This window comes from Primulina tabacum, chromosome 1, assembly GCF_025594145.1.
Source record: "Primulina tabacum isolate GXHZ01 chromosome 1, ASM2559414v2, whole genome shotgun sequence".
NCBI lineage: Eukaryota > Viridiplantae > Streptophyta > Magnoliopsida > Lamiales > Gesneriaceae > Primulina > Primulina tabacum.
The window spans coordinates 806,107-824,363 of NC_134550.1; the positions used below are offsets into that span (position 1 = coordinate 806,107).

Below are 18,257 nucleotides of genomic sequence, written 5' to 3' on the forward strand. Positions count from 1 at the left end.
TTTGCCTGGTTTTATCTTTGACTTTTACAAAACCACAAGTGTCCAACTTGTTCCATTAATGAATCGTCCGATCACTTATTTTGATCGATTATTTGCAATTGTGGTCCAATTTTCTTTATATATGTACCGTGTGCACCTGAAAATGAGGAGTCCCAAGTCAAGCCCCGTTCGTAATGGCCGATAATAAAAAAAAAAAAAAAAAGGACTAGCACTCGCATAATTTAGCGTGTTAAATAGAGAATCCTATGTGGGGTTGTCTGTAACTCCGAGGCCCTGTTTGGACAGTCAAATTCCATTGGGCCACATCATACTTCCTCATTAAACCATCAACAACACACGCACGTTGATGTTGTAAAATACAAACAAAAAATGAATGTCTACAAAATTCAAATGTTTCTTACCCTCTAACAGCCATTGTTACACAATATTTGATTTCTTGAGTAACGTACGTACAAAATTTTTTTTTTTAAATAAAGAATTTTACTTTTAATTTATTACATTTTTATATAAACATTGGCATACTACTTAGAATAGATGCATTAAATTATGTCATAAAATCTTGTCGTGGTACGTAAATTGGATATATCTAAATGAATATTGAAAATTAACAAAAAAATCATACCACCGAACTATAATAACATTATTATGAAAGACAAGTTGAGTTAAATTATTACATTCAAAGCTCTCGTAGAGCCTCGTTTTCAACTTGACTAAGGTTCGAATTCAAAATCTTATTTAAAATAAAATGAATTTCTTGTGTTTCTTGCTCAAACTCATTTAGCGTACATACCATTTTGTATGTTATATTCTATATATTTTTTTTCCCGTTAATGGAGGGATTAGCTATAGTCGGATCTCGAATTTGAGATGTTTCAAACGTATAAAATTGATGTAAGATGTCAATTATATATAATAATTTATAAATTTACATTTAATATCTTTATATGGGAGGGTTAAAAATTGGGATAACACTCTACAAGGAGCATAAGACTCGGGATATATTAAACTATTGCCACAACTAACTCCACTTCGGAATTAGGAAGGAGATTTGTTTGTTTATTTAAAAGAAGTTTGATTAAATAAAAAGCGTTTTGATTGAATGTGAAAAGATTTCTCGGGATTAGCACTTGATTTTGCTTCAAAGCCTGAGGTTTTTTTTTTTTTTTTTTTTTAAAAAAAAAAACCTTAATCTGTCAGATTCATGACCACTTTAGATTTTGTACTGGATATTCAAGCAATGACCGAACTTCCAAGACTATCATCCCTCGAGGTCCAAGATCCTCAACAGGTTCGAAGTAATTTTATGGAAATCAATTATGATGATTCAGAAAATGATAACTTGTCTGATAATTTAAAATCCATTGTTAAATCGATTGATACAAATACGTCACAACGTAGAAAAAGCCAAAGTTCGAACCGAATAAAAAATTAATGTAATCAACTTCAGTGAATTTGAAATGAAAACTTAATATAATCAATCAATCAAGAAGATTTTTCATTGGATTCCCCGAAAAAAATAATTGTCTACTACATTAGAGAGATGTCATCAATTCGTCAATATTATTTGGTTACTGGGTGAAACTTCTGTTACCAAAAAGGCCAAAAGTATCCCTTTTATTGGCTCAATAATGGAATCAGACTTGGTTTCTTTATCCTTTTCCTCCCCATACAAAATAAAGAGCTCCATAAATTTATTGTATATATTACTACAACAAGTACATAATATAATGCTGTACTATAATATATTGTCGGGTTTATAATACATATAATGGCTGCATAATTTACATGGTATTAAGTCCCTTTTATTTCTTTATTTATATTTTATCTGACAGAATTTAATAAATATCTTGTTTATGATATCTTGATATTCGAGAAGTAAAAAATTTGCATGATAGTTAGCAAAATAATTTTGATTATGTTTTTTTAATAAAACAAAACATAGATGCTCACTTGTGTAATTGAATACACTCAAATACACTTGGAGAGATTTTTTGCTCACTTGTGTAATTGATACACTAAAATACACTTTGCTATATATATATATATTTTTTTAAAAAATAAAAATAAACTTCTGGCACTTCAAATTTTACCACGTAGTAATACAATATGTGATATAATACATATAAATTTTTTATTTCGACTACATAATAATATAATGTACATTTGATTAAAATAATGCAATCAACACACTATTTACATCAGTATATCAGAGATAATATAATCATCAATACATAACTCCAATGAGACAATAAATTATATTGTCTCCATCCACAATTAACTATAATACTTTTTTGACTAAAGAAACCTAATCTTTTACCTATATCATATTCAGCACTAATTCTATAACATGTACAATAGAAACGGTACTCGAAGGATGAGTATATACAACAAATATTATCTTAATAAATAAAAAATTATATTAAGAACGACGTAAGATATAACTAAAATTATAACATAAATACTCTCTAACTTAGTCGTACTATCTAAACATCCCTCCATTGTTTATGGACAATGATTGATATCACGAACAACAATATCAACAAACGATGTCCCCCTACTACTGCAGCAAACAACATTAATAACATGTGACTCTCCTACTATTATGACAAACAACATCAATAATACTAACATAAAAAAACACCCTAAAAAAATTAAAATCAAAATTCATTAATATATATACTATATCAAAACATCCGCTAAACTACGAAAATTTTGTATCAAAAAATAGCTTATACATTTAATTTGAATGAATAATAACCAACAAACAATGCTTCAATTTCAATTTAAGGATTAAAATTTCTCGTTATAATAAATTGAAAATAATTTCAAATAAGCCAACTTCAATTTTTTATTATTAGTTAAAATCATACATCATCCAGCAATTTTCAATGTCGGTATTATTTAATAATTTATCGTATTTATTTCAGAAATGGTTGAATTTCGAACATCGTCAAAAAACATGAAATTTATACTTCAAATCGAATACCTCGTGTCAAATATGCTTGAACTGAAGTTGGTTCGTCGATTGGATAAACTGATTAGGGGTGGTTCGGTACGATATACCGAGTTTTCCAAACAATATCGTATATCGTACCGAAAAATACAGTATTGGGTTACCGGATGCCGATACTATACCGAAATTTCGGCACGGTATCGGTAAATTACCTAAATACCGGTATACCGAAATATGTGAAGCCCCACACAACAAAATAGAAATTGAAATCTTAAAATGCCCTAATTTACAAGTGAAATTTTTGAAAATACCGAAAACTTTAAAAGAAAATGAAATAATCACCGTTATAACATTGATAGTACTAAACAGTCATGTAATTACGATTAAACCGTTGCTACAACTTTTATTCCATTTCTAAGTATGAATTCTCTTCTTTTTTTTTCCCCTTTAAATATTAGCTATTAATTTTTTCGCATTAAAAATTTGTTGAAACTAAAACTATTATTTCTCAAATATCTTAATAACAACAACATTATTTTGATTTTTGCATACATTCTGATCGATCCAACAAAAGATAAAATTAAAATTTCATTAAAAATAATGAGAACGTTGGAAAATGTAGTGCAGATAAACATCAAAAACTAGAAGAGAAATCCATTCCAATTTTCAATTACGTTGGTGATTTGGTGTCGTTGAAATTTCTACTCAAAACTTCCAAATCCATGGAATCGCATTTAATATAGGAATCCAATGCATGGGAGCATATATTTGTTAAACATGCACACATGGTAGGAATCCTATGCAGTAGAAGATTCTATACCCAATTATATATTTATACAATCAATTTATTATAATAATTTTTTAAAAATAGTCCTGGTTCTGGTTCACGGGCCGAAAACCCCGACCCGGATTCGGTTGTCTTTTGTCCTGCCCGTCCTGACCGTGATATTTTTGGCGGGAAAGGGGGGTTTTGGCGCCAAGGAGAGAGGAGGAAAATATTCGGGGTGTAGCCCGTGAAAAGCGGTGATTGGACACTGTGCTCAATGTCCAATAGCGACCGTTGGATTTTTTAAGCAGGGGTACAATCAATCACCTGTCCCAATCGCAAGACGGGAATCGCTCGTTGATTACGTCCTCCAAGTAGGATGTTCAAATTTAGCCACACATACATGGGACTCGCTAATTTTTTTAAAATAACATATGTGTGTGAATCTTGTCCATCCAAATCATGTGAGGACAGTGCCACACATGTAGCATCGAATCAATCGGAATCGCTACAAATTCATAGCTCCACGTGTCTCGCTTTTTAACTTGTGTTGCCACACTCTTTGCAAAAATAATCGTGATTTGATTATGTTTTAGTGACAGTGGATTATTTACTCAATATTTTAATAGATTTAAGAAAAAACATCGAATCACCCCAGGTATTGTTGTATGATTAATTAATATATAAGCTTATTATTGTTATTAACATGGTACACGTGATAATATGTGTAGGTCGCATCAACAATAAATCAATGAACATGTATTATTGATTTCTCAGTTCCTACATGGCTACATAGTTAACACACTATGATTTAAGATGTTTATGTTTGTGGATTGTAAACCGTGGCGGAGCCAGAAATATGACTTCGTCCGCACTTGAAATTTTAAACTCTAATTTTTTTAATATTTTAAATTGATCTATCCGGGCTAATATCATATTATTCCAAAATTATACAAAATTTACATATACATTTTTTTAAAAAAAATTGGACCACCTGGGCTAAAGCCCGGATAAACAGCCATGTGCCTTCGCCCTTGATTGTGAAGACGGTGTTCTTTCTGTTGTGGATAAACATATTTCTTGTTCTTTGGATGCATCTATAGTTTTGGATATTAGATATATTTGTTCCAATATCATTGCATTGCACGCGTGAAACTAATTATGCGGCGCACTTGTTTTTACTTTATGGATCACGTAACTTATTTTCCATTGTTTTTACAAACATATGGTAAATATGATAGATTTTTTTGTTAATGAAAATTTCATTTATTTTTTTTAAATACCTTATGTTTTAAGTTTTTTAAAGCATGATTTAAGTTGAAACTCAAAACTTGCAATGTTCACGCAATACCGACATTTTTTTAACATTGAGAACCCGCAGCTGTTATCTTTGGTATGCTCTAGGTGAAACCAAAGGGTCAACACATTAGCATGCAAATCATGCTGACTAGATAAACCACATTTGACAAATTTTGTGTAACAAACTCAAAATTGAGATGACAAAAACAAAAAAAAGTTGAACTTACTACCATCCAAGCTACCTATCGGGGCTGCACAACACCAACTTGGTATCATCATCTGTGTTGGACAAAAGTGTTCAAAAAAAATATTGTATTGCCCTTGTAGTTCAGCCAATTAGTTATCGACAAGTTAATATTAAATTTTCGTAGTTGAAATTTAATTTTTTCTTCATTAACTGCAAAGAAATCTGTTTTTTTTTTTTTAAAAAAATTCATTTTTATATATAAAAATTTCGAGGAAATTTATAATATATCATTGAAAAAATTATATATTGGGCTACAATGGGCTTTTCAATTGACCTTTTGTTCCCATTATAATTGGGCTGGATAAGCGAGACAGATTACATCATGCACCGATCTTTTCATTCTCACAAAGAGTGGGGATTGACATGAACTTGACCTGAGCTGAAATTGGAGCTTTGGTCGCCGGTGGACAGCGGCGGAATCTTTACCGCTGGTTCCTCGACTATCTATGAGGCGTTTGTTGCTTCTGCAATGGCCAATCTTCCGTCCACGCTCCATTTTCAAGGCCCGTTCAAATATCACAGAAACAAATCGTTTTCAAGCTATTGTCCCCTCAACCAAATTCCAATCCTCTGATTCTGTACATATCCCAACGCTAAGTCGCAGTTATCGATTTACTAATTTAATTCAGTGAAAATTCCTAAGAGAATTCAGTTTCAAATGCATTTAAGCAAGGTGGATTATTGCTGCGGCGATAGGGATGCAACTATTCACGTTTTGAAGAGATGGGTGTAGTTTATTCGGAGAGATTTTCCCTGTGGAAGTTGGTGGAGACTGGCTGATAGCGAGCGAGAAATTGGTAGCTCATCGATTGCGGCGAAGCCGGTGACTGTCTTGAGTGCTCTGAATCAAATGTGGGCCTTGATAAATGATGAGAAAGGGGTTCTGTACACATCATTTGGCTTGCAGCGGTTCGTGTGATCAGTTCTATAGAGTTCTTTACTCTGTTTTTGCGATCATTTGACGCGACTGTACATCTTTGATCGGGCATGAACTTGTAAATCATTTCTGTCCTCTTTAACTTATTTAACTCATTCAGTGCTGTTCTTTAGTATTTGTTTTGCGCACTCTTCTTCTTATAAAGTATTTCACATAGCTGATGGGATCGTTTACTCTTATTGAATATCATTCTTGTCTGATTTGGATTTTCGTACGGTGTATTATAAAAGTCCCTGATGTTATGTATTGAACTATCATCTTTTCTGCAGCTTTCAGATATTTCAATGCCCGGAATAATCATGGACTCTGTTTTTTCTGCAGTAAATGGTGAAACCTTAATGTTCTACCATCTGAGACTTTCAGCTCAAGAGTTCTATACTTTTGAAATCATAGAATGCCATCTTTCTTGGATGGGAATACTTGAAACTACCTTTAACTCACATTTATTTTTGGGTGGTATGTAGCAAAAGACTTGTCTATCAACTGTATGCCCTCTTGAAAAGAACGACACTATGATTCAATGCATTTCGAAATCATACTTCATAAAAAAGTAAATGCTCATGTGAACACTAAGAGAAGCTTTCAATTCATTGATTACATCGTTCCACCTCCAATGAAACCTTAAGGATATTGCTAACTCATCTACATTTAAGTGTACCCGTTTCTCGTGGCATGTGCTAATAACTTCAAGCAAGCAGATTGCCATATTATATTACTATTTTCAATTCTGCAAGTCATTTCTAATTGTCGTCGTAAATGTTGCGAACTTGGGCCAAAGGGATTTTAGTGGGTTGGGCCAAGACTATGAAATACAAGACAATCCAAAGTCTTCAAATATTTTAGAAGGGCTTGGAAGAGGGAGAGAGAATAGGCGATCACATGCAGTGGAGGGAAAATGAATTTAAAGGGCAGAGTTGGTTATTGTGGGGGGCAATGGGTATTGAGAATTTTATTGAGGATTCAGGTAGTACTAGCATTGTTATGGAAGGGGAGAGAATTATGTTCAGTGAGGATATTTTTCTTGATCTTGGGGCACCATTTTTCCTCGAAGGAACTCGGTCATTTCTTTTGTAAAAGTATTTTATATTGCATTAGATTGGATTTCCTTTGAGTCTTCCGTCTTGGTGTTAAATTGTTGCTGTTTTATTTTGCAAAGTAAGATATAATTTGTGACAATAAACATACTTGATCAAATGTCAGAATTGGGGCTCTATAACAAACATCCAGGAATAGATGTTATCTGATAATCGTTTCTGTTTTGGAATTTTATCTCAATGCCGTATATCTTGTTTAAGCAACCATTTAGATGCTCAAAAGGACTATTGTCTTTTTTTTAACCTTGATAGTTGGCTTACGCATGTGTTGTGGCTTGTTCACTTCATCAGATGTAGAGCTGTGGTATTAATTGGTTTTTTTCTGAAGTCATGCAGGTTAAGCTCCCGAGAGAAACTTTATTTAGTCCTCTTCTCGGGTTGTATTTTATTTAGACTATGCACAATTAGGTTTGGAACATGATTCGACATGTGCTCTTTATTAGTTTCTACATATTGTGTAATTCATCAGGATGGCGTTACATTTTATGTAGGATATGTCCTTTTTTGACTCAGAAGCAGTTGGGGATCTGACTAAGCAGGATTATTGCAGATTGTCAACGATTATCTCATACAATTTGAAATAATATACATTTGATCCTGAGAAATATTCTTCAGGTCACCATTAATCTAGCTCATTCTAAAGTATTGATCACTTACCTAATTTTGGTCTTCTCTATTGACTTATATTTTTCTGGGTTCAGGTGCTTTTGTCAACTCGGTGATTTTGTCGTGGCCCCTAGCACTGTCATCACTGATCATATGCTTTACTTTATCTGCAATTTTTGTTATGTGTGGCCTGTAAGTTTTGAGATACTTCTTTGCATACTCAATTTCACAGTTTACTCCTCTGATTCTCTGCTAGATTGTTTATATATGATTTTGTTGTTAACAGTATCTTAGGATATTTCATGTGACCCTTTACTGCCTAGATAGTACATAGTCTTGGTAAATTTTTTGTTGTATTTTCGTAAAAACCGGATCTTCTTAGTGGCTTTTAATACAATTTTTCATTTTATAGTGCCTTGATTTGGCAATTTGTCAATAACTAACCGTATTTGTAGTAGTCTAGGATATTTTGACGTTAAAGCTTGTTATTTGACTTTGATTATCGACAATGGACTGCACCAGTATCCTAATTCTCGCTCCTATCATGTTGAACTAGCACCTTGTTTGTTTCCCACTTGCAGTTTTTTGGAGAACTGAAAATTTCTTTTTCGTCTTGTTTGTCTTTTTTGGACAGGTACCAGAAAAAAGCAGCAAAGCTTGCTCAAGATTTGACCTCCTCTGCCAATGATGTACATCAGAAAATTAACTGATATTTCAATACATCTGTTATTCCTCATCGTACTTGTCAAATCTCTTCTCCCAAAAAAAAAATCAGGTTGCCCAAGAAACACTGTCTTCAATCAAAACAATCTGGGTGTATGGAACAGAAAGAGAAGAGTGTCAAAGGTCTTACAATGTTATTCAAATCACGTGCTTCATTTGTATGGTTTTCCTGAATATTAAAGCAGCAACGTGTGCAAGCTGAAGCTGGGTATCTGTAGACTTATTTGCGTAAAACATTTAGCTTTTGAGGTTCACCCAATGGCTTGACCGGATGGCGTCCGTGGGTATGCGAGAAAGTGTTACTCATGGACTCTGGAAGAACATGAGCTTCATCGTGTTGTATAGAATGACCCAGGTTTGTCTCTATTTGATAATGATAACAAAAATTTGTACATTGTACTAGAAAATCTGATATGTACATAAATATTCTGAAATTATATTATAGGTTTTTGCAGTTCTTTTAGGATGAACGTCTATTTTATCCCGCCGTCTCTCTGATGAGGAACTGACAAAGTGTGTATTATATTGTGAGTGGTTGATTTACGCGGCCTGGAGGAAGACAACATGTCGTCGTTGCTTCAGTCTGTCGGTGCCCGTGAAGAAGTTTCACAGTCGATGCCTCGTTCACCTAGCAGTCTGTCCTTATCAAAAGGTTGGTGACTTTTTTTTTGCCTTTTTTTTGTTATCTGATGTGCTCATGATCGATGCCTTTTAATGTCTGGGAATTCTATAGTCGGCATACTTTCATAAATTAGGCTGATTATTAAAAGATTCCTTGGAATTGTTCTATGACGCTCAACTCTTCAATCCTTGCAATTTTACTGATGCACAATCAGTTTCACAATGTCAAATCTTCAATCCTTCAAATTTTAAGGTAACCCTATAACAGTACGAGAGAGAGCTAAATATGTTCTTTCGACATTTACCTTTTTACATGGCAGGCATATACACTTTAGGTTCCATTTTTTCCATTCAGTGAACAGGTTCACGGGCCTCTGGGAAGGTTGAGAAAGCAAGAATGATCGTTTAGTTATAGCCGTTTGGTTGTTCTACATTGAATTCCATTTAACTGATTATTTGTTGCTACTCAATCCATGAATTTGCTGTTTATTCTCTGACAGGAGTAAAATTTCAAGAGCTGACAGGATGCATCGAGTTAGCTAATGTGTATAAGTGACGGACAGTTATACAAATTGTATGAAATGGTTTACAATTTTCATCTCCAGAATGCTCTCTATTTATGATTTCGTCTCCAGTGATCTTGTAACGCGAAACTTTTACATCTGTCCGTGTTTCCTGATATCCCGATTTATATAAACGGCATTCCTCTTAAAGAGATGGACGTCAGTTGGCTGAGAGAAAAGATTGGATTTGTTGGGCAGGTTAGACTCGCAAAAACTTGAATTTGGTTGAACGTTGCTGCACAAAGTTGTTCGCTGAAAGTTCTTAACGATCAGGAGCCCCACATTTTCCATGGTAATGTCGAGTCGAACATAAGCTATGGCTGCTTTAGAAGTATTAGAAGAGAAAAGGCTGCTTTAGAAGCATTAGAAGAGAAAAGATATAAAAGTATTCGCTCACGATTTCATCTCTCTTTCTAATGGTTATGATACCATAATTGATGATAATTTGCTGAGTGGAGGGCAAAAGCAGCATTTCAATAGCAAGGGACATCCTCAGAGATCCTGAGATACTGGTACTTGATGAAGCCACCAGTTCTCTCGATGTTGAGAGTGAAAGTTATATGAAGGTATAAGATTTAAAGGGAGGGTATATCATCTTCAAAACTATAGTACATTTGACATTCTTGTACTTCCATAAGTACACTGGACAGGAGGTTCTTCATTGTTTGAAAAATGATTCGAAGAAACTGACAATCATTATAATAGCACAAAGGTTAGTTCCTCACTACGCCCCTTTGCGTTTGTAAGCAATTCAGAGCCCGCTTCCACAGGCTGTCTTCTGTCAAAGGAGCTGATAGAATCCTGGTTATGGACGATGGACAAATTGTTGTGGAAAAATGCTTAATTTGGTCAAGTATCCAATGAATAAGAAGCCTGAGCCAAGTTGAACTTCCTTTATTTAGAAATGGTATGATTTTGAGAATTTATCTTTCTTTGGAAATAAATCTTTATATTCTATTCTATTACTTGTCTTAGATAGGGAATCATGCTTCTTGATGAAGACATTCGCAAAATATATCCTCTTTAAGGCAGGTTGTGAATAGTTGTGGAGACTGACGTAGTTAGAAGAACTAGGTGGACAAAATTCAAATAATATTTTCTTTTGTAAAAAAATTTATTGGAAAAATTATACTTTTTTGTTTTGTTGTACTAAGATGCATAGCCTCAACTATATGATTCCACAAATTGAATTAAATAAAATCTTCAAAATCCTCCAATTTATATCTTTAGAGCTGATCATTTGAACCATTCATTCACGCAGATTGGCAATCACATGGCGCTCATGCATAGAAATGGAGAATATTCTAGATTATTCAAATCACATACATATTCCATACCTTTGCTCCATCATCAAGAGAATGGCCTTGCCTACTGAATACGATCGCTGCTCCATTCAAGTTCTGCAAATCAAGGTAGGTTTTCTATTTTCTCTACTATCAATCTTTAAATTCCTGCACATATAATCCCCAGTCGCCGGGAAATAGGAATCAAGCAGGGACGGAGCCCACCCCAACCAGCCCAAGCTTGATTTTTGGGACTTATTTAAAAATATGGTTGTAGTTTTTTTTTTTTTTTTTAATTTTAGCCCATTTTAGCCCACATTTTAGCCCACAAATTTAAAAAATAAAATAACATTGAGTATATCACAAATTTTAGCCCACATTTTAGCTCACAAATTTTTAGTCCAGGATCAAAACTTTTTCTGGCTAAGTCCCTGGAATCAAGTATGTATTACAACTTTGCCGTCTCACTATGTCTCCATCCTTTCATTAATTTGCAATAAAATATTTCACAACCACTTAAAATATACAGGGTGAGACTGGTGCTGTGTACATAATGGAAAAGAGAAGAATTTCCACTTATTTTGTGTTTTAAATTACTGTTGGCGAAAGGGAGCGAACCTTTTTCTTATAGTGACTCGAGCAGGGTAGTGTCGAAATCGGCGGGCTGTGGAACTTGTTGATGTGGGAGCCCTTTAACTTTGACATCGTTCTTGGCATCATTACCATGTCCACCATTCTTGCTGCTGCGCCTGTGCTCATCAATCTCATCTCTCACTTCTTTGTTGCCACCCTTCTTCTCTGCCTCCACCTCTTTTCCGTTTTCTTCTCGTTTTTCCTTATCCATTCCTTGTCGAGTTTCGTCAGATTTGCAATTGATTTAGTGCTCAATCTTGTGTCTGTGTTTGTATCTATAAATTAATTCAAGATTGTTTGTCAAAGAACACGTTGCATGCATATTCAGATGTTTTGGTTGTTGCCACGTGCCTTGTCCCTCTAGATTCTAGAAGTTGCTGGACTTTGTTATCACATCTTTTCATTCTTCTTTCCACGCATCGTTTTGAAACGGAAAAGGGGTATCTTTAGAACCAATATGTAATTTCAACAGTACCAAATATTTAACAGCTTCTCCAAGAAATTGACAAGAGCTGGGGTCTGTCAGTGTAGGATAATTATTATTAAGCATGTTTAGTTGATTGATGACAGGATAGGTCCCAAAAAAAACAAAATGTTCTCTTCATCATTCCACGTGGAGGATTTCTTTTGTCCTTTTTATTATAATCAATCTTTTTTAAATTACAATATTTGTAGTTTGAAGCATGGCATGGTCAATTCAATACATCATTTCAGCCACATTTGAATCTCAAATCAGATATTTAGCCATTTACGAACACTAGCTAAATTAAATTCTTATCCACGAAAAGGAGGAGCGAGTTTATAAATCACAGCATGATTCATAAAAACTCATGAAAATGACTACGTATTGTAACGAGCATCTGACCAATTCATGGTTATATGTATGTATGAATGCAACGTTGTGCATACCCACCGAGTGAATATGATATTGGTTTATTCAACAACGTAACCAATAATTTCAAAACTACACCTTCTTTCCTTTTAAAAAAAATATTATTACCCAATCATAATAAAGATGCCGCCTGCCTCGTAGGTGTTGACCTACGAATTGAAAAGTAATTAAGTTTTTACCGCACGTGCCTCACCCTTTGTTCACGTGCCTTCATGTGACACCATCTCGTGGATTGATAGAGGCTTATTTTATGCTCAATCCATGTGATTATTTTTAGGCTGTTGACAATTCAATCATATAAGATATTTTAATTATCCGATTTCCGGTTAATCTCGCATATTATAACATAATAATTTATTTATAATCCAAAATTAAAATTCCAATAATCAGAAAAATAAAAATACGTTGTACGTAAAGATCATGCTCAATTTTCTTAATTCAAGAGTTAAGTGCCATAACTTTTGTCTATTGCTTAGGAGTTATGAGTCATAAATCTCGCAGGATTTAATAGTGGAATACCAGTTTCCGAATTCAAGATTTATCTAGTTTTGTGAATAAATATTTTTTTTTAGCTTGTAAATAAATGGTTACCATTTTTCTCTTTAAGCGCACGTTAATTTCATAGACCAGATGAACTATAGACCATTCTGATTCGATCATCCATTATGTATGAAGCGTACGTACGTTCATTTCATTTAGATATTGTAATAATGAACTGTTGTGTTATATTAGGTGTATTTTTAAGCATAGATTAATTGGTGTTTGGCTTGGAATCAACTCGTTTACGTTTGCAAAGCTCGATGTTTCATCATATTTCGTATTTTTTTTAGAATATTTGTTGTAGGTCACTAAAATATATATTTGTAAATGTATTTGAAATTGTGCATTGTCACCGTTTATAAAATAACAGCATCATATGAACTTAAAATTTCAGGAAAACTGAAAATTTATAATAAAAAAGATTTAATGGCAGTCCAAAGAAATAAAATGAGTAATCTACTAAATATTCCGTTTCTTTATGAAATAAATTTATTTATGAATTGCCCATGCTACGACTATTGTTATGATTATTTTTTATTATTTTTTTGAAAAAGCAAAAAGTCCAGCCCAGGTTGCCTCCGCTACAGTACAGTTGCATTTTTTACACACACACCAACGCACATACTACGTGAAAACAATGTGCAGAGAGAAATGAATTAACGAACCGTTTTACGGGTAAAAGATGTGAGAAATTGAAGATACCATCATTGGGGTTTTCTCCTTTTAAGCTTTTTCTCACTTTTCATTGCTTTGCTCGTGGACTGGGTTGCAAATTTCAGTGTTTCTTTTGTTTATTTCTCCGTAAAAGTTGAATCTTTAAGCGAAGAATATCTTCAAGGATATATTTCTCGAACTGTTACTTTTTGCGGGACTTCTGTGTCGAGTGTTGATTGGATCTCGAAAGGACTGCAAGAAGAATGGAGAAAAAGTAGCCGTCTCCTGTTCATTTGCTTTCTTGGAGTTTTATCAAGTGTTGTTTCTTGATGAAAGATTGTCCAGTCAACTGCATTTTCTAGGAGGCAAGTATACTATTTCATTTTATATTTTGTTATCCTGAGATTTGATGTTTGGTTTTCTGTGGTAATGTGAGTGGAAAAGGGTGTGTTATATGTAATGGGACACAAGAATTATAAATAACTTAGCTGGATTTTTATTTTTGTTTGGGTAATTCTCATTTTTTTTCTTTTTCCTTTTGGTAAATGGGTTGCTATAAAGATCATTTTTCTTTTTTCTAGTGAATCTGGAGAAACGTAAAGTTTCTCCTTGAAAAGAAAGTCACTTGTCGTTGTTTATATGCATCCCATCGCCGATATTGGAATGACAATACCTGAATAGTTGGTGGTGGTTTGGGTTAAGATAAACTGAATTCTAATCGTGCCATTTTAACTGTATCCTTTTTTGTTGTGCTTATAATGTGATCCGTACATCAATATTTTCTTAAGGAAAAGCAATTTTACTTGCTGGGTGAATAATTTAGTTTCATTTGATAACGAAATGTTTCAGTTTGGCTATTATGCCATGCAACAATGTCGGATCACTCGTTGAGGGAGTTGGTTCCTACCGATGAGTTCCAGTTTAATGGGTTGTGTTTGAATATAACTCTTCTGTGCACGTAATCAGTCGTCTACAAAGCAATATAGATGGGAAGGGAGTTTGTCTGGATCTAGCGCAATACCTACAGATCATAAGTTGAAGACTACAAATTCTGCATCTGGCTCCATTATCAGTTCAAAAAGCTCTAGCAAAATGGCCCATTCCATGGTTAAGAAAGATGGAGAAAGCAGAATACTCAATGAAGGAAAAAAACAATTTCTTGGCACTGGTGAAGAAGAAGATGAAATGACAGAAGCTACTATCCAAAAGCAGCGGCCATTGGATGATTCTGAGAATGTTATTACCAGTGATTGTCAAGAACCTTTGGTTTTTCCTTCATCGCCATCTGAGGGAGCTATCGACCTTTTGAATGTAAACTTACCACCTAAACCTGGAATCGGATATTGCTCAAGCCCTCAAAACAGTTTTTACTCTGCCACACAGTACACAGGAGCTATACAAAGCTTTACAAACACAGAAGTCAGTGAATGTGCGAGTAGTATCAAGAAGTCTGCTCAAAGTGGTGAAGTTGGCAACTTGTGTGATTTGGTTGAGAGTAGGAAAATTAGCATGTACCGAGGCAGTACTTGCAGTGATGTTAGTGATGAGAGCAGCTCTAGTAGTTTGAGCAGTGCTATATACAAGCCTCACAAAGCCAATGATACCAGGTGGGAAGCAATTCAAGCCGTCAGGTCATGGAACAATGGGGCGCTGGAGTTGAAAAATTTCAGGATTTTCAAGAGATTGGGATGTGGTGATATAGGAAGTGTTCATCTGGCAGAGTTGATTGGAACAAGAACTTGTTTTGCCATGAAAGTGATGGATAAAGATGCTCTGGCAAGTCGGAAGAAACTTCTCAGAGCTCAGACAGAAAGAGAGATTCTGCAATCTCTGGATCATCCCTTCCTTCCCACTTTATACACTCATTTTGAGACAGAAAAATTTTCTTTTTTGGTGATGGAGTTTTGTGCTGGAGGAGATTTGCATGCTCTTCGGCAAAAACAACCTGGGAAATTTTTCCCTGAGCATGCCGCCCGGTAAAATTTTATTAAATATTGGTTTGGCTGTTTGGTATTTTGATTATGGAATCTTTAGGGGCCTAGTAATTTAAAAATGCTTGTTATCCTTTAGATTTGCTGTATGAATGTTGATTGAGTTTTCTCTTATCCTCTTCACTTCCTAAATCTCAACTATTCAACAATGACAATTTAATGCTTTGAAACGTTGTTTGATTACTTGCAAAAACAATCTCAACAGTCTACTAAACAAAATGAAAAACAAGTAACAATCTCCTGAGACGTCAAGTCCTCTGTTGCAAAACATTTCTATTTAATCTCTTTTATCTTTTACATCGCATGGGAATTGATGATTTCACAATTACTTCTAGTTATCATCGTTCCTTGAATCAATAGTAGTTGCTTATAACTTGGAGGCAAAGAGCTCCTATTTCATTTTATCACCGCTTCAGATTATATTGGAATATTTTCTTATGAATGTTGGAAATAATAATCCAAATAGACCGAAAAAGTTTTTAGCTAGATATATTAGTCGTGTTAATTGTTTTGCCAACCTACAGGTTTTATGTGGCAGAAGTTCTTCTTGCACTAGAGTATTTGCACATGCTTGGGATCATTTACAGAGATCTTAAACCAGAAAACGTTTTGGTAAGGGAAGATGGACACATAATGTTGTCAGATTTCGACCTCTCCTTGAGATGTGCCGTGAGCCCAACCTTAGTCAAATCCTCGGATCCCATCACAGAATCCAAGAATGCAGGCTACTGTGTCCAGCCTTCTTGCATCGAACCATCGTGCGTGATCCAGCCAGCTTGTATCCAACCAACGTGTTTTGGACCACGTTTCCTTAAAAATCCAAAAAAAGAAAAGAAATCCAAACCAAAAAAAGAAATACATTACCATGTCACCCCTCTTCCTGAACTTATAGCCGAACCCACAAATGCTCGGTCCATGTCCTTTGTAGGCACACACGAATACTTGGCACCCGAAATAATAAAAGGCGATGGCCACGGCAGTGCAGTGGATTGGTGGACATTTGGGATCTTTCTTTATGAGCTCTTGTTCGGGAGAACTCCTTTTAAGGGTGCTGGAAACAGAGCTACTTTGTTTAATGTTGTTGGACAGTCCTTAAGGTTTCCCGAAACGCCTACCGTTAGCTTTGCTGCAAGAGATTTGATCAGAGGCTTGCTTGTGAAAGAGCCACAGCATCGCCTTGCGTATAGACGTGGGGCAACCGAAATTAAACAACACCCATTTTTTCAGAGTGTGAATTGGGCTCTTGTACGATGTGCCACTCCGCCAGATGTGCCACCGCCGTTCTTGGTGCCAGATGCAGGAACACCTGCACCACCCACAGCAGAGAAAGTCCAAGGTGTAGATGTGAAACCTTTAGGTAATTATTATGAGATTGATTTCTTCTGATCGTTTTTTTTTTAAAAAACTCGAGGCTGTTCCATTGCATTGGATGAATTATATACGAAGGGAAGTTGTTTCGTTAGAAGGGAGGCAAAAATGTGTTTCCTTGAATGAGTAAATGCCTGCCTATATATGGTGTAAATTGATGTAATGCATTTTTTTTTCAGTCTTTCTTTTTGTTCACACACGCGTGTGTCTATATATATATATATATATATATATTTCACTGAGTGCTAAGTAGAGAGCATACAAAAATAATTGCAAATAAAATCATTTAACAAAAAATTGAAAATTGATTTTACCTCTATATCTTAGTGTTATAGAAATAAATTATAATAAAAAAATACGCTCAAAGCTCATGTATTATAAAACTATATATTTTAAATATTGTAAAATTTTCTAGCAACTTACAGAGTTTATACATTGAGTTGTATTTTTAAAAAAGTTTTGCTCTAATTTGTTTAAGAACCTTGCAAAATGATTTAAATATAATATAATTAAAGACGCCACACATGTTACAATGGTCAGGACAAAGATCCTCACTCCCACGAGGGTGAGCGATCCTCAAAACCCTGTCATCAGTTTGAATTGCAGGTCATAGCTCTCCTGCATAAAGCCGAAATGGTTAGTACTAGCGGTTAGCCATACCCTTCTGTCACACTATGGGAGCTGACCATTAATTTCCAAAGTCCTTGATTCTTATTATGTAGAATCTTATATGTATTATGTTTATCATCGTTTTAATAATTATATTATAATAATAAAAAATTACTGTAATCAACTTTAAAACATAATTCGTTATGCATTGTCCCATTTCATCGATAATAGTTATGTTGTTGCTGTAATCCAAGTGTCTAGTTTTACTTTGCTCTTAGCACGCAAGAAAAATGGTCTTAGGAGTAAATTATTCCCCATGTTATCAAAAGTCGAGAACAAGAAGCAAAGTCGACCCCAGACATCGCATTCCTTGACTAATCGTTCCTCAGCTAAATATGAATAGGAGTAAACACTGGAATAGTTTTGTAGAAATAAAAGGTAAAAGTAATATTTAACTTGAAAATCAAATATTTAAATT

At 34.5% G+C, this 18,257-nt stretch overlaps 1 protein-coding gene, 1 long non-coding RNA gene and 1 pseudogene across 2 annotated transcripts; all 3 read left to right on the top strand.

The window, feature by feature from the left end:
• Positions 1 to 5,570: 5,570 nt before the first annotated feature.
• On the top strand, positions 5,571 to 7,769 carry LOC142542504 (uncharacterized). The gene is made up of 3 exons (XR_012819534.1): positions 5,571 to 6,260; positions 6,524 to 6,658; positions 7,633 to 7,769. It is a non-coding gene; the product is annotated as an uncharacterized LOC142542504 (long non-coding RNA).
• Positions 7,770 to 8,896: 1,127 nt separating this feature from the next.
• Positions 8,897 to 12,181, top strand: LOC142504280 (ABC transporter B family member 26, chloroplastic-like; annotated as a pseudogene).
• Positions 11,093 to 17,342, top strand: LOC142542423 (protein kinase PVPK-1-like). The gene is made up of 4 exons (XM_075649081.1): positions 11,093 to 11,221; positions 13,996 to 14,176; positions 14,661 to 15,787; positions 16,327 to 17,342. The coding sequence occupies exons 3-4, from the start codon at positions 14,904 to 14,906 to the stop codon at positions 17,186 to 17,188; spliced, it is 1,746 nt and encodes a 581-aa protein (XP_075505196.1). The 5' UTR covers positions 11,093 to 11,221; positions 13,996 to 14,176; positions 14,661 to 14,903; the 3' UTR covers positions 17,189 to 17,342.
• Positions 17,343 to 18,257: the final 915 nt, after the last annotated feature.

What these genes read in the sequence shown, in the direction of transcription:
- LOC142542423 (XM_075649081.1), top strand. Translation starts at nt 14,904, where the DNA reads ATGGCCCATTCCATGGTTAAGAAAGATGGAGAAAGCAGAATACTCAAT. An exon ending in TTCCCTGAGCATGCCGCCCG is followed by an intron (nt 15,788 to 16,326) that starts GTAAAATTTTAT and finishes GCCAACCTACAG; the next exon opens with GTTTTATGTGGCAGAAGTTC.